The following is a 17,418-nucleotide window of genomic DNA, read 5'->3' as shown; positions in this document are numbered from 1 at the left end:
TCACAATATGTCATCCACATATTTCTAAACAGACCTTGGAGACAATCTCCATCCCAGGAAACACAGCATTTTGCAATGCTAACCATCAAAGATTTAAAATCTTATTTTGAATGTTTCCTTGTTTGTGAAAGACAGAATTTAATTTCTGTTGCTGTGATTGTGTGATTTATACAAGTGCATTTCTGTGGTTTATTTGAGTAGCTGGGGTTCAGGGTTACTGTATAATGGAAATAGTCCATTAATGAAAGAGCTCTTAAAGGATCAGGGTTAGTGTTATTGTATGATATGAAAGAGTGTTACGTTATAAAGAACTTGGTGACCATTGTTCCAGGCATAAAGGGCTCTGTCGCGGGGGTTGTAGTCGAGCATGGACAGGTGGCTGTATTTATTCGTCAGAGGGATGTCAATGTATTCGTAGGTGGAGGAGTTGGTGGAATAGGCATAGTACACCTTGGTTCCACCGGAGTAACCGTTGGTAACATACAATGTTCCACAGATCATAAACGCCTCGCCTGCGCTGCGCTTCGGATGATTGGTGGTCCAACTACGAATGATCTGCAGAGTGCTGGGGTTTAATTGGCTGATGACGATGTTTCCTGCATTTTGATTAGTGGCATAGACAGCCCAGAGCCCGCCTTCATCCACCATGAGGTCAATGTCCGAGTGCCCTCCCCAGGAGTAGTGGTACATGTTGTTATAGCCGGCAAAGTCAAGCTGGCGAGAGCGACTGATGACTGAACTGCTGAAGTCAAACTTGATGATGGTGTGACTCTGGAACTTATTGAAGTAAATGGAGCCATTATAAACCACCTGACCAGTACCAGACCAAGGGTGGGGGAGGCGGTGGGACGTAAAGTTGTCAGATGTCATGAAGTCATACATCGATTGGTACTCCCTAACAAAGCGGTTGTTATGGTAACCATCCATGTACCACACCTGAATGGGAGGAAACCAAAAAATTATTAACAAATTACAATTATGTAAAATAATACAAATAATCTAGAACTATAAAACATTCTTTATGTAACATATTTGATATTTTATGTGTTTTGTGATTGATTGTTGATTAGTTAGATCTAAGTAGACTTGATCTCTGTAATAGCGCTTTGAGAGACAAACTGTGATGAAGGACTGTAGAAATAAACATGACTTGACCCTTCATCTCCTGGCCTTTGGCTCAGCTACAGTGGGGAATCACAGTCTGCCTGTTGCTGTGAGACAAGTGCTGTGGTTTGTGGGACTATGGTTGTGCCTCCAGTATTTTAATTGGAAAATTGGGACTGACTGGATTTGTGGTGGTCTTAATAGATCAATCGCCAAACTGGAGAAAGATGCACCCATTTACTTTTTGTGTATGGTATCAATGAGTGCACCTCTTAGTAAGTACAGCCTTGTATCTTTACCCAATTATGCCTCAGGGATTAATAAAGTTCATCTTATCTCATTTTGTTTTACTGTATATAGTACATTCTATCTAGGATTATATTGTGTTTACTGTTTCAGAACCACATTGTACATCATTTTAGTATAGTATTTTATGTAGTATGATACATGACACTGTTGTCACTGTAGGAGCCAGCAGATTGGTCATTATATCATGATATTGTATATAGTATGTTCTATCAATGATCATATTGTATTTAGTATAGTGTTATAATATAAAGTATTATTTACTCTGTTGTCTCCTACAGGAGCGAGGGGATCGGTCATCCATGATCCAAACCTTGATCCTGATGTCTTGATGGTGACTGGTTCAGAGATTCCTGTCAACTTCCCACATGCTGAAACAGACAGAGAGAGAGAGTACATGTACATGTGTGAATATTTGTTAGTATAATCTATTTTATCAATGTGGAAAAGACATTCATGACATTTATGTGGAAGTACAAAATTCCAATAATAATAATACTTGTATTTAGTGCATGCCTCACTTGGGAAAAACTGCCTCAACACTTTTTATCATATTTTATTTCTACTTCATCTGACATAGTAGGTACACATTTCGACTTCATTTTTTATAAATTGCACTAATTTCACCTTTCTTGATAGCATATTATATCAGGTCCCTTCAGTTTGTCTTGATGGAATTTCATGGTGTGGGGAATACTCAATTGACTTGAATGGGAAACTGAGTCCAGTTCCTGGGCTTTCAAAGAAATGTCAAATTATTATCTTCCCATTACAATATTATTATTATCCTGCTAACCCTAACCCATCCATTATCCTGCTGGAAGTATCCATCTGAAAAAGGGTCAACTGTGGCCATGAAGGGATGCACATGGTCAGCAACAATGCTTAGGTATGCTGTGGCATTCAGATGATGCTCAGTTGGTATTAAGGGCCTAATGTGTGCCAAGAATACATTCCCCACACCATTACACCACCACCACAAGGCAAGATGGATCCATGGATTCATGCTGTTTATGCAAAATTGACCCAACCATCTGCATGTCACAGCAGAAATCGAGATTCGTCAGATCAGGCGACGTTTTTCCAGTCTTCAGTTGTCCAGTTTTAGTGATAACATCAAAGCCTCATCTTCCTGTTCTCAGCTGACAGGAGAGGAACCTGAGTGGAACCCAGAGTCTTCTGCTGCTGCAGCCCGTCCACTTCAAAGTTCCACGTGTTGTGTGTTCAGATGCCCTTCTGCACACTGGTTAGTACTAGCACAGCACACTGTTGTACTGAGCTGTCTTTCTGTTAGCATCCACTCACTGGATGTTTTTTGTTTATTGCACCATTCTCTGTAAACTCTAGAGACTGTAGAGTGTGAAAATCCCAGCAGGGGTGTATAAGCATAAAAGAGTAAGTGGTCTCCAAGCATGACGGGATCCCCCCCCGCCAACACACCTCGTCACCATGGGTGCTAGTGCATTCTACATGCTCCCTCCCTCCATGTATCATATTATATCTTTTTCTTTTCATTATTTTTGTGTGGCTTTTTCCCATCACATTGAGACAGGTTGAATCAAATCATATTGATCTGTTGGCTGTATAAAATGTATCTAGATCCATCGGATTGTTGATCGCGTATCAAGATGCACATCGAATTGAGCTCAGACAGTGAAATGCACACCCCTATTATGTATACATTTACCATTTTCCCACATTCACTGCAACATATGCACTGTACATATATGTGTGTGTGCTTGTGTGTGAGTATATATGTATGTATATAGTGTGCATATATATACATATATACGAGTGTGTGTGTGTGTGTGTGTGTGTGTGTGTGTGTGTGTGTGTGTGTGTCAGCAGTAGGAAAGCCCACCAAGCTTCTGCATGCAGGCCCTCAGTCTCTCCTCCAGGCTCGTGACTCGGCTGTGGAGCTCCTGGTAGTCGAAGCCTCCCAGCTGCTCCTGCAGGGAGCTGAGGAGCGCTGTGACGTTCGCCGCCTCCTCCTTAAACTGACTGACTAGCCGTGCATCCGCCTTGTAAGCCTCCAACACTGGGATGAGAGGACGAAGCTCCTCCATCTTAGCCTTGATGGCCTGAAAAACAGACAGTGGCTTCAGCAAAATCATTCAGTGGTCTGGTCTGACATAGGATTAGGGATAAGGGCATAGATAAGGGTTTTATAGCTCTTCAACACTGGGATGACAGGACAAAGGTTGATGGTCTGAAAAACAGAAATGATTCAGTGTCAGAGTCACACCTAATCATCAAGGTCATCTCAGTCCCACTGGGGCTAAAGAAGACCAGCATCAGGGCCTGTAGCAGCCAATAATGTAATAACTACCGTTATTGTAATAACTACCAATAACGTAATAATTTTTCTGTTCTTAATGTAGTAAAAGTCGATAATGTAATAACTGGCCAATAATGTAATACATTTTCTGAACCAATAATGTAAGAACTTTTTGTGCATAATGTAATAAGTTATTACATTATTGGCTGGTTATTACATTATTAGCTGGGTTAAAAAAAAAATCATGAAAATGTAATAACTGGAGCCGATAATGCAATAATGTACTTTTATCACGTTATTTAAGTTTTATTTATTGGCTATAAAGTGTCACACTTCCATGACACTTACCCTTACTGTTGCCTCTTTCAAATAGCTGCTCAAAAACCTGACCACACACACACACACACACACACACTAGGAATTATGACTATTTATTTGTTTGTGGTACTTGATGATTAGACTTATCTCCAGCCCTGCCTTCTACTCCTTAACCATTTGAATACCAAATGAAGTGCAAGCACACGTTTGCAAACAGACAATTACTCTTATGTTGTAGGGTTAGGGTGGCTCTGTGGTGATGAAGTGCTTCGAGCAGATAGTCAAGACCCACATCTGCTCCTCCCTTCCTGACAATCTAGACCCTCTCTAATTTGCTCCAACAGATCCATGGACGATGCCATCGCCATGGTGCTGCACACTGCCCTCTCCCACCTGGACAAGGGGAACACTTATGTGAGGATGCTGTTCATTGACTACAGCTCAGCGTTCAACACCATCATCCCCTCAAAACTCGTCATTAAGCTCGAGGACCTGGGGCTGCACTCTTCTGGATACTTGACTTTCTGACGAGCAGACCCCAGGTGGTGAGAATTGGCAATCACACCTCCTCCCCACTGACTCTCAACACCAGCACCAGCCTGCGTGCTGAGCCTCCTCCTCTATTCCCTGTTCACCCACGACTGTGTTTCAAAGCACAGCTCCAACTCCATCATCAAATTTGCTGACGACACTACGATCACGGGTCTCATCACTAATGGTGACGAGTCTGCCTACAGGGATGAGGTCAGCGCCCTGGCAGGATGGTGCCAGGACAACAACCTCTCCTTCCAGGCAGCAAAATGAAGGAGATGATTGTGGACTACAGGAGGTTGCAAGGGAGCGGGCACGCCCCCATACACATCGATGGGGCTGCAGTGGAGCAGGTCAGCAGCATCAAATTCCTCGGAGTATACATCATGGATGATCTAACCTGGTCCCTGCACATGGACAAGGTGGTCAGAACTGCCTGACAACGCCTCTTCTTCCTAAGGAGGCTAAGGAAATTTGGTATGGCCCCTCACATATTCCCAAACTTCTACAGGTGCATCATTGAGAGCATCCTGTCCAGCTGCATCACCGCCTGGTATGGCAGTTGCTCTGCCCATGACCGCAAAGCTCTCCAGAGGGTAGTGAGAACAGCTGAGCACATCACTGCCAGAGAACTCCCATCACTACAGGACATTTACCAGAGACACTGCCTGCCCAAGGCTCGCAGGATCACTAGGGACTGTAGCCACCCAGACAACAAACTCATTACCCTGCTGCCATCCAGCAGGCGGTACCGGACCTGCAGACTCAAGAACAGATTCTACCTCCAGACCATCAGGCTGCTCAACAGTTCTGTTCAGCAGCCCTAACCTGGCCTGTTACATAGCCACCCCAAGGACAATACTCTATATACCGTATTTCCTCTAATATCGGCCCGTGCGGGCCTTTATTTACCTCAACTGCAGAGGGTACCAGGCCTTTATTGGAAGCAGGCTTATATTAGAGACAGGCCTTTATTTCTAATTCCCTCTGTTTGATAAGTATATTTGCTCATATTTTAGTACGAAGCCTCCTTGTTTTCTGATCTGCTTCTGTTACGGTACGTTAGGTAGACGTTTTTTTGTTACTGCAATGCATTACGATAATTACGGTAATCGACGACGGCATGCTCCAGAGACTTCCGCCGGCCGAGCCGTCTTGTGGCACGTTACTACAAACTACAGTTACAAACAGGCACCAGGAGTTTACCAGTATCCACCGTTGTTTGCATGTAAGCTGAAGCTAACTGAAGCTAACTGAACCTGGGCACCGATGTGTTCCCGGTGATCCGGGCCGAGATTTCGGCGGGGGTCTGGGGCTTGGATCGGGAGGATCAATGCGGGCCGTGGGCGCGGTGGAGAGGCAGCGGCGCCCCCGGCCTGTATTTGAGGCCAGCCTTTATTTGTTCGTGTCGACCACATTACCACCCAGCCATTATTGGAGACCCGGCTTTTAATTGACTACAGGCCACTATTAGAGGAAATACGGTACTAATACTCTATATACTAAATACTAATCTGTCATACACTGCCTATCTGTCAGTCTTTCCCATAACGGTATCACTGCCATTTGCATTACTCATTTATTGCACTTTATAATTATCATAACCTCAATTATATGTATAATATTCTATATTATAAACATAATTTATGATAGTAACTATAATAATAATTATAATTTATAATATTAATTATTATTAATGTGATGATTATTGATGTTGGTAATTATTATTGTTATTATTGTTATTAGTATTATTATCATATTAAATATGATTAATTATAATTTATGACAGATTATATATTATATATATGTATATATATATTATTTATACATTTTCATATGCCTATATGCTATTATCCTTTATAATGTTACTGTTTTACTTCCTGCAATAGTCATACATTCGCTGCTACTTCTGCACATTTTAGTGAACACTTTATTAGTATATAGTATAGTCTTTACATATATATTTTTATTTCCTGAGATGATTAAATAAATAAACATAGTGTCTTGGTTTCTACTATGAAGCGATAATAATCAAAATCATAATCATAATAATGTCCTAAACTTACTCTCATAGTATATCATTTAGTGTTCAGCCCAAGGTAAGTTGGCAGCTGGCAGAAAACTGGCAACGTTTCATGGTTCAGTTTTATAAATTACCACATTGAGAAGGACTTTGTCAAATGTTAGGGTTGGATCTTTGAAGTTCTTACTGATGCCAAATCCTCTCTTTGTGACATTCAATAATCACTACAGTTTCATACGCAACTCTGATTTGCTCCAATTTATGGAACATTTTCTGTGCCACAATCCAACAATAAATGATCGCATGTAATGATGAAAACACAAATAACAAATGACCACAACAAATAAAGAATGCTCATATCATCAAATAATGAATATTCACGTCAAATAATAACAAGCCAAACACCAAATAATGGACATTCATTATTTGATGGCTGCAAGAGTATTTTTAATTTGATGTAGTCATTTGTTATTTGACATTGTGCTGTGCACCTGTCAATCATAGGCTGCGCCCCCACATGGAGAGTGCTAGTCGACAGTTTGGTGGGCGAGGTGACAACAGAGAAGCCTGTTTCCCCACAGTGAAATGAGTGTGATCATTTTTCCTGTTCCAGCCTGCACTTGGTGTAATAAATTGATTTAGAATGAATTCACGCTGACTCATACTGTATGTTGCAGGCTACTGAAGCCTGGCCAGTTTTGGACCTTAAGCCTTGCACACAGACTGTCCAGACTAACTCAGACGATCAACTGTCAATTTAGTAGAGTCACACCTTAACATACAAATTAGATGTGGTTGTTTGTTAATTCGTGTGGAGGGTTTTTTATTTCACTTGTTCTTTCATTATTTGGTTAGCTTTTCATTATTTGATGTGAATATTCATTGTTTGATAATGTGAGCATTCATTTTTTGTTGTGGTCATTTGTTATTTGTAGAAGATTTTTATCATTAGATGCAATTACCATTATTGATATTATTGGATTGTGGCACAGAAAATATTCCATACAAACTTTTACAAACAGTACAAATGTAACCAAACCTCACAGTTTCAAAAGTAGGTATACATTTTGTATATACAAGCATAATATTAAACATTTAAGCATAAATGCTTAAATTATTTTAAGTTAAAAATTACTAAAATTGTTTAATTACTTTGTCAGTTTGATAAAATTGAGCACAAAATTTTGATTGATCATCTCAAATATGACTTAATATTATTGATGATGATGATAATAATAATAATAATAATGGTGATGATAATTGTATACTTACTTTTATAACACCTGGTACATTAAAATCCTCTGATTTAGCCGTCAATGTCACTAGCACTGAAAATCATTTGAGTGTAAAAATGTCTTCAAGCAAAAAAAATCGAAACGTAAATGAGACCAGTTGTGATGATCATGGGTCAAACAGAGTGCTACACTGTTATATGATTCCATTGGATCTTTAGCAGCATAAAGTCTCATCCTGATGGTCACTGATCCTCTAACTGCCTTTAACTGCAATAAAGGGACAGTTCACCAAAAATCCATTTGAACACTGTCAACTATTTGTGTGTGATGTAATCTCACAATGGTGAAACTTGTGCCACAGATGATCTGCGACACAGTGAGTTAGGTTTGATTCTAGTCTAAGTGGATTCAGTAGCAGATAACATGGCAACAATTTCAACTCACATATATGCCTAAGTGGAAAAGATAAAACTGACCTCATCTCTATGATATTAAAAGCATAGTTGTCGCAATGACAGGAAACCTCTCCACATCTCTGGAGTGTTTAATTGCATTCTGGAGGCACTCTGAGCCATGAGGTCAGTCAGTCTCAATTAAAAAAAAGTACAGAGGCAATGGATGGATCCAAAGATGCCGAAGATAGATTCAAAGTCACTGCTAGCCAACAACATTTTGCTAAACTTCCATCCTATCCTTTAACAAACCAGTCTGTTACTGCGTCTTTAACAAACCAGTCTGTTACTGCGTCCTTAACAAACCAGTCTGTTACTGTGTCTTTAACAAACCGGTCTGTTACGCGTCTTTAAAAAAACAGTCTGTTACTGCGTCTTTAACAAACCGGTCTGTTACTGCGTCCTTAACAAACCGGTCTGTTACTGCGTCTTTAACAAACCGGTCTGTTACTGCATCTTTAACAAACCGGTCTGTTACTGCGTCTTTAACAAACCAGTCTGTTACTGCATCTTTAACAAACCAGCCTATGTTGCTTGTCTAGCTTGTATGAAGAATGCCCCAGCAATCTGCCATGTCAGCAACCCCACAAACAACAACAGTTCAACATCAGCAACTATTTAAAGGACTTTATTTTTCACCTTGTCAAAAATGCAACAACTCACAGTTCCATGCTTCATTCGCAAAACAGACATAAATATTTCTGTAGATTAAATATCTCCATGGCGAGGAAGAATCACCAGAAAACTGAAACGACTACACAAGAAACAAAAGAAGTTTAAAAAGCCTCTAGGATGACATGCAGAGAGTTGGAGGCTGTTGTTAGCATCCCAGGTCATTAGACCTCATGCTCATTCTGACACAACATACATGATGAAAAATGTCTGCAGAATGTATTATACTTTTGTCTTTATCAACCAAGTTTCATTCTTATTTAACCTAACCAGTCCACTAAGAACATGTTCTTATTGAACCAGGCTAGTCAAATAAGAACACGCTCTTATTTTGCCAGGATAATCAGCTAAGAACATTTAACCAGACTAGTTGACTTAGAAGATGTTCTTATTCAACCAAACTAGTCCACTAAGATCAAATTCTTGTTGAACCAAGCTAGTTAACTCAGATCACATTTTTATTTAACCAGACCAGTTGTCCAAGAACACGATCTTATACAGCAACAGACTGTGGGAGGAGCTGCAGGGGAAGGGAAGGCTACACACACACACACACACACACACACAGAGAGAGGCACACACACACACACACACACACACACACACTGAGCTGCCCAGTACAGCCATAGTCTTAATTCAGAGATACTGAGCGACTGGAGCAGTTTGGAGTTTGGAGCTCATGGCACCTTGACGGTGGTTGGTGAGGAAGTGGAGAGTATTTCTCATTCACTCCCCTTCCCATTTTTCCCAAGTTGCTTTCAAATGAAAGGAAAGGTCAAAGGTCAAGTCCTGCAGGTCAGGAGAGTTTGGAATGTGATGCTGAAGGTGAAGACTTGAGGATAGCCTGTCCTGGCTCTTCCTAATGTTGTCCTAACGTTAGCCCTGCAAGCAAGAGAACAACACTGTTGAGTGTTGGTGTTGGTTTGGCTGGGAAGCCACCAAACTCCCGTCTCAGTCAACTGTTCAGTGTCTGTTACAGAGGAGGCAGCCATGATGGAGGATTCAGCTCAGATCTTCTAGCATTTAGTCAGACGGATTAGTAAGACTATTACTAGTCCCAGTGAGGTTAGCCTGAGGGAGACTGGCGTCTACAGCTCAGTTCACACTTTTTTAAGACTACATAACAATAATCTCATTTTCTTATCTAATTTTGTGGCTACAAACACTCTGCTAGGATCCTTTGAATTAGAAATTGTGTAAAAGCCTACACCTCCACCTTCCTCCCTTCCTACACTTGTCTCCTTTCTCCTCACTGCCCTCCTACCTTCCTCCTGTTTATCAGTGTGTATAGTCCTAGTGAACCTGTGTATTAGCCTTGTTACTTAATGTCTATCAGTGTTTATCTAGTCCCAGTCACCTAGTGTCCTAGCCTAGTTACTGTCTAGTGACTATCAGTGTTTATCTAGTCCCAGTCACCTAGTGTCCTAGCCTAGTTACTGTCTAGTGTCTATGTATCTTGTGTTGTCTGACATCTGAATTCATTCTCCTAGACAACCTACCACAGGTTAGTCTAGGGTTGGTGTTGTATTGTCCAAAGCCCAGTTTTATCGTTTGACCTTTGAACTTTCTGAATGTAGTCTGACCTCCTGTTGAGTGGTTAGTGTCCTATACTAGTCAGTGATTGGTTGGTTAGTCTTCTCTGCTAGTATGTTTGTGATTGGTTAGTTAGTCCTCTCCACTATTTATTGATTGCTTGGTCTGTGTTGGTCTTACCTTATACTGCCTGGCGATGTTGCTCTCATGTCCTTCCTCTACTTGTTTGAATTTGTTCTCCAGTCCTCTGAGCTGAACTTCCATCTTCTCCACATACTGCAGGTCTCTCTGTGTCCGCTGATCCAGAACCTCAATAGACTGACTCATGTTCTGCACCTGGACAACACCACAATACATTGCCATTACTAGCAGTATCAGTAGTACTGGTAGTAACAATAGCAATAGCACTAATATTAGTATTATATTACTCTTTCTAGAGGTTGTTGTAGCTGATTGGTCCTGGCTGTTTTATTATTATCATTATTATTATTATTATTATTGTTTGTAGTGTAAGTAGTAGTACATGAAGTAGTAGTAGTAGTAGTAATAATATATATATATATAGCTAACTATATATAGCACTTTTCCAAACACACTGTATATACAGTGAAAGAGTAGATAAAAGGAAACAGACAATGAAGATAAGAAATAAAACAGAAAGGAGACAGACAAGCTTAGTATTAATAGCATTGGTAGTAACAGTAATAGTAGCATCAATAGTAATAGTCGCAGTAGTAGCAATAGTATTAGTATTTGTAGTAACAGTAGTAGCAGTAATAGTAGTAGCAGTAGTAATAGAAACAGCAGTAGCAGCTGTAGTAGTAGTGATAGTAGTAGTAGCAGTAGTAGTAATAGCAGTAATAATAACTTTATTTATAGAGCACTTTTTGTAACAAGTTACAAAGTGCTTAAGAACAACAGTAAGTGTATTAAGGACAACAGTAAGATACAATAATAAAATATACAATATATAATAATATAATAACAATATTATGATAATATATGTGTGTATATAAGACAGAAGGAATAGAACTCACAACAAAGTTGAGCAAAACGAATTATAAAAATGGTTTACGATAAAGAAATGTCTTAAGATGTGATTGAAAGGATGATAGTGAATTTGACAGTCTGATCTTCTCAGGCAGGGCGTTACATAGTTCCTTAACAACAAAAGCCTGGTCACTTTCTAGTTTTTAGCTTGGACTTTGGAATAGCCAATAAGGTCTTGTCTGAAGATCTCAGGCTGCACACCAGCTCATAGGGAATCAAGAGGTCAGAAATATAACTGGGTGCTAACCCTTGCAGTGCTTTAAAAGTAATAAGTAAAATCTTCAACTCAATTCTAAAATGGACAGGTAACCAATGTAGAGACGCTAAAAAGGGTGTAATGTGATTCCATCTCTTAATTCTACATAAAAGCCTAGCAGGGGAATTCTGCACAACCTGGAGCTGTTCGACTGCTTTTTTGTTAAGTCAGGTAAATAAGAATTTACAAAAGCCCATGTGAGATTAAAAGCATGAATAAGCATAGCATGAAATTTAAAACTGGTCTAATTTTTGCAATGTTCCTAAATTGGAAAAAACAAGACTGTGCTAATTTTTGGTTTTCTGCTCAAGATTTATACTGTGATCGAGCATTACTCCAAGATTCCTTTAAACAGGCTCAAAGAGTAACTAAACCCCACCCAAATCTGTGGTGAAGCCTGACACCTAATGGTGAAAAGTAGGGTACTGAACTGGTCATCTGCTATTGGCTGGTCTTTGGTACCAGGTGATGTCACCCTCTATAGAGTACATCAGGCTTCACCACAGATTTGGGTGGGGTTTAGTTACTCTTTAACATTTTGGGTTAGAGATCCAAGAGAAGGCTGAATTTGGCAAGAAATACGATCTGGGCCGATATAAAGAACTTCAGTTTTGTCTGAATTTAACTGAAGAAAGTAGTAGTAGTAGTAGCCATTGTAGTTGTAGTAATACTAGTAGTATTAATAGTAGTACCTTTTCCAGTAGCTGTCGTAGCTGTTTAGTCCTGGCATCTCTGGAGCAGACCGTCTGTTGTGGAGCCACTACAGTACAAACACAGCGACCCTCTGTGTCTTGGGCTGAACTGTACACCTGCCAGCCTTCCTCTGGATGGGCGGGCCACACCTACAGACAGACAGACAGACAGGTTTTGGTAGGTCTGGTCTATGTATGGTAGGTCTAGACTATGTGGTAGGTCTAGACTATGTGGTAGGTCTATGTGGCAGGTGTGGTCTATCTGTCAGGTCTAGGTTTTAGGTCTGGCCTTTGCAGTAGCTGTATGTGTGGTAGGTCTGGTCTGGTCAACATCAGGAACCTCACCTCTCCTCAATGCAGATGGAACCATACTACTTGCAGAGAAAGATCAAATCCTTGCAAGGTGGGCTGAACATTTCAGTGCAGTTCTCAGTCAGCCCTCAGGTATAAATAAAGAGGCAATTGCCACACTGCCTCAACTTAAAATCTGTCCATCTGTCCCTTGCTCATCCACCTACCCTGGAGGAAACTAGGGAAGCCATTAGTCTCCTCACATCAGAGAAAACTCTGGCTGAGTGGAAATCTACAAGGCAGGAGGGCCTCACCTAGTTGAGAAACCGACTATGAGTGTTATCAGTGTATGAGACCAGCAAGAATTCTCTGGGCAGTTCCCAGTTATGAATGGAGTGAGGCAAGGCTGTGTCCAGCACCAACTCTCTCCAGCCTGTTTTCTGCCATGCTGCAGGATGCATTCCACAGCACACACTGGGTTTCAGACTCATTTATCATTTTGATGGAGGACTGTTCAGTCTGAGGAGGATGCAAGTCTTGCTGCTGATTCAAGAGACAACCTACAGGCCAGTATGGACACTTTTGGCCTTACAGTCAGCACAAAGAAAACTAAAGTTGGACTATGTGACAGATCTGGACTACGTGACAGATCTGGACTACGTGACAGGTCTGGACTATGTGACAGGTCTGGACTACGTAACAGGTCTGGACTATGTGGTAGGTCTGGACTATGTGGTAGGTCTGGACTATGTGGTAGGTCTGGACTACGTGGTGGGTCTGGACCACGTGACAGGTCTGGACTACGTGACAGGTCTGGACTATGTGGTAGGTCTGGACCACGTGACAGGCCTGGACTATGTGGTAGGTCTGGACTATGTGGTAGGTCTGGACTATGCAGTCTATGTTTTAGGTCTGGTCTAGGTATAATGTGTATTATTTAATAAATGATTAACTCTTGAAAGACAAACACATCTCCAACAGAATTTCTTAATAATTAAAAGGTAAACAAAAATAACATACTACTGTAATCAGATTACTGTAATCAGATTATGCCACAGCCTCAGTCTATAATAGTGTTCCAGTGACTGCTGACCCCAAGTCAGTTCTCTTGACACTCCATCAAATCTGAGATGAATGATAAAGCATTCATTCTCAATTACTATTTTACTCGGTCAGATATTTACATTTATTTTCTAGCCATTTATGTAACTGTGTTATCCAGAGAGACTTCTAATGCAGTCAACAGTAGAATAAGCTTCAATTCCTACATCACCAACATTACAAGCAGCCAAGAGTAAGGAAGTCAGAGGTCACAGCAGCCTGACAGTAGATGGAAGAAATATTCCTGTGACCCTTGAAGGATCATGATGAAACAGAAGTGAAGGAAAAGACAGCAGAGCCAGGCAAAAGAGGTAGAAAGGATTATGTAAAAACCTTTGGCAGGAGAAGGTTGTCATATATAAAACATATGACAACCCTCTCCTGCCAAAGGTTTTAAATAATTTAATTGTTGGTTGAAGCTAGCACCCTCTACAGGCCAGTCAATTGTACACATGGTGATGGCTCCATTAGAACAAACAGCTCTATTTTTAGTTTAGTGACTGGAGCACTAAAGCATTTCAGAGAGCTTTGTCTTTGTCTGATCTGGGAACAGCTTTCTCCATCAGCCTGTTAGGAATCTGACACCATTCAGCTGGAATAAACCCAGGACTAAAGATGTGTTAAAATGACACAGTATGTGTTAGAGATGTGTTAAAAGGAGACAGCATGTGACATTATGAACACATCTTTAATTCTGGTTCTACCTCTCTATATTCTCATCCTCACTCCCTGTGTATACAGCTCTAAACCCATGTTCATGTATTTGATGCATTTAATTGATTAAGTCACTGTATTTGATGTAGGTGATGTAGCAGACTGTGCTTGTACTGGTCAGTTCCCAGTAGAAACCAGTAGAAGGCTGGTTGTACTGGTCAGCTCCCAGTAGAAACCAGTAGAAGGCTGGTTGTACTGGTCAGCTCGCAGTAGAAACCAGTAGAAGGCTGGTTGTACTGGTCAGCTCGCAGTAGAAACCAGTAGAAGGCTAATGTGTAGAAGCAGGACATTAACTGAAAAAGAGTATGGTGCTCAGCAAATCTTATATGAAGTAAAGATACAAAAAAAAAGATTTACTTAAAACAATGCAGGAAATTATGCAGTATTCAAATAAGGTTATTATTACTATCAGGGCTTGAAATGAACTTTTTTGATCACCAGCCAATATGGCTACTAGATTTTAAAGTTACCAGCCAATCAGAATTTCCACTAGCCAAAATGTTTTTCTTGAAATAAACCAGATTATGAGTGCCACTGGGTTAATTTAAGCATAAGTATTAGTAAAAATAAAAGATATAGCATAATAAATCTATAAATTACAGTATTTCACTGATATTCATAAATTGAATTGATTTCAAATTGTGTGTATTTCATCAATACGAGGCTCTTAACGGCGACATTGTCCTCCAAAACACCTGTCTTGGCCTGCTTGATTGTCAAGCTCTGGAGGTTGCACTTCGCAGTTTTTGCGGTCTTTGACACTCACGACCCGATCGTCATTTGGCATTAAATGTCCTCATTTTCGCCTTCTCCCCTCCTTTGTTTTCATTTTTATCCTCAGTGTTGCCAACTCTTTTCCAAGGAAAGTAGCTATTGGCTGCTCAGAAAGTCGCTAGAAGTCGCCAGATGACATGATACGATAATTTGCATATCAATATGCTGCACTTGTTATGCACGCCGCGATGTAGCCCGTTTTAATATAAGTGCTGACTCCGCCCACCCGAGCCAGTTTCGGCGTACACCAGTAGAAATTACAAGTGGACCCTATCCTACAGTCCCTGCTCTCAGCAAAGGGAGGGAGCTACACTGTGTGTGGGAAACGGTGTGATCATCAGACCTCTCTGGATTAGACAAGCAAGTAGAGAAAACCGGCATCAGCCGAACCAATTTATTGCCAAATGCTTTGGGATTCAACACATTAACATTGCTTCCCATGGTCAGAAAAAAATCGCCAGATTTGTCGCTAGTCACTTTTGAGAAATAAAGTCGCCAGGGAGATCTGAAAAATCGCTAAATTGGCAACACTGCTTTGTATACTCGCGGTCTCGCACAATCTATTCTACCACACATGCTTGGATGTAGCCAATGGTTGTATTACACGTCACGACATAGTGTTCATGGGAAATGTATGATTAGGACTAGGAGCATTGTTTCTGCAGCCTGCTTCAAATAGATGCAGTGATATTTAGAGCTTGGTTCATCACCAGCCAAATTGGCTAGTAACTTTACAATGTTACCCGCCACAGTACATTTTTACCCGCATTTGGCGGGTTGGCAGGTGTTAATTTCAAGCCTTGATTACTATTACTATATTATTATTATTATTATTATTATTATTATTATTATTATTATTATTACTGTTGTTTGTTGTTATTGTCTGATCTAGAGTCTAAGTCATGCAGTTCTCATGTCAGCCGACTCCTCCAGGCCTTAATCTGTTGATATGCTCTTAATCCTAATCTGGTGTAATCCCCCCTCTGCTGCAGAATTACTGATATTATTCAGTTAATTAGGGATTATTTGCCACTAATAGAGAATGATGTGAGAAATCTTGTAGCTTCTAAAATGTGAAATCCAATTAGAAAATCCTGGATATGAAGGAGATTTATTCTAACATTTTTATTTAACCAAGTTGCCAACAAAGCAGCCAATGTGTCCTTCCCTGTTGAAGTGCTCTTGAGCAAGGCACTGAACCCCTGGACCAGGTCTACCTGTCTCTGTCCATAAAGAGTGAGTGGAATATGGCTCTGATCATTTCCAACCACCAGATGTTAGTATCTATTCCAGTATCTTAATTTCATTATATAGAAGTCAGATTACAGGGTGAAGCAGGTAATCAATAATCTGTTTGAAAGTTTCCCTGGTGCCCATATCATATTTCATCATGTGGCTAATATAGTAGAATACAGTATAGATATGATCAATGGAGTACATGTTTCAGCAGTTGTATCACTGTATCATTAGGCCATATAGAGTTCAGTACAATATATTAGTGCATATATTTAATGTATTAGACTCTAATATTTCATTTCTATAAAGAGAAATTTCATTTCTATAAAGAGAAAAGAGAAAACAATTGTCCTGCAGTAGCTAAGTGTTCCAGCATGAATATAATATACAGGAGCCAGCATCAGTCATGGAGGTATTCATATAATATAATATAATATAATATAATATTATTATATTATATTATATAATATATATAATATAATCCTACCTGAGTGAATTCTGTTCCTATCAACACCAGCAGCGCGAGCCGCAGCAGCTTTCCCGCCGACTCCATCTCTCCGCGAGCCGCTCTGGTTTCACATATAGGACGATTTCCCTCCTTCAGAAATGTCTTCTTCTTTTCTCTCTCTTCGTTCTCTTTATCTGCTGCTCTCTTCTGTAGCTGCCCCCCCTCCTCCCTCTCTCTCTCTCCCTCCGCGTGCTCAGCTGATAAATAAGAGATGCTGCGTGAAGAATCAGCTGCGTGGAAAACGGAACTGTCAGCTCAAGCGGTGTGTGTGTGTGTATGTGTGCGTGCGCGCCTCTGTGTGTGTGATGGTGTCAAATTGGCTCGCGAGTATATCCGTGGGAGTA

At 40.4% G+C, this 17,418-nt stretch overlaps 1 protein-coding gene across 2 annotated transcripts; it reads right to left on the bottom strand.

Annotated features, from left to right (window-relative positions):
* Nucleotides 1-273: 273 nt before the first annotated feature.
* LOC139917030 (noelin-like) lies at nt 274-17,119 on the bottom strand. Of its 2 annotated transcripts, XM_071906049.1 has the most exons (6): nt 17,054-17,119; nt 12,451-12,600; nt 10,633-10,788; nt 3,272-3,491; nt 1,675-1,781; nt 274-936 (listed from the first exon to the last, which is right to left on the bottom strand). In XM_071906049.1, the coding sequence occupies exons 1-6, from the start codon at nt 17,117-17,119 to the stop codon at nt 274-276; spliced, it is 1,362 nt and encodes a 453-aa protein (XP_071762150.1). The 2 variants fall into 2 exon arrangements, with proteins under 2 accessions (XP_071762150.1, XP_071762151.1); XM_071906050.2 differs by lacking the exons at nt 274-936; nt 1,675-1,781; nt 3,272-3,491 and adding an exon at nt 9,672-9,801.
* Nucleotides 17,120-17,418: the final 299 nt, after the last annotated feature.

The sequence above is a fragment of the Centroberyx gerrardi genome, chromosome 8, assembly GCF_048128805.1.
Source record: "Centroberyx gerrardi isolate f3 chromosome 8, fCenGer3.hap1.cur.20231027, whole genome shotgun sequence".
Taxonomy (NCBI): Eukaryota; Metazoa; Chordata; class Actinopteri; order Beryciformes; family Berycidae; genus Centroberyx; species Centroberyx gerrardi.
The sequence above is the reverse complement of the archived record's forward strand: the minus strand, read 5'-3'. Positions and strand labels throughout refer to the sequence as shown.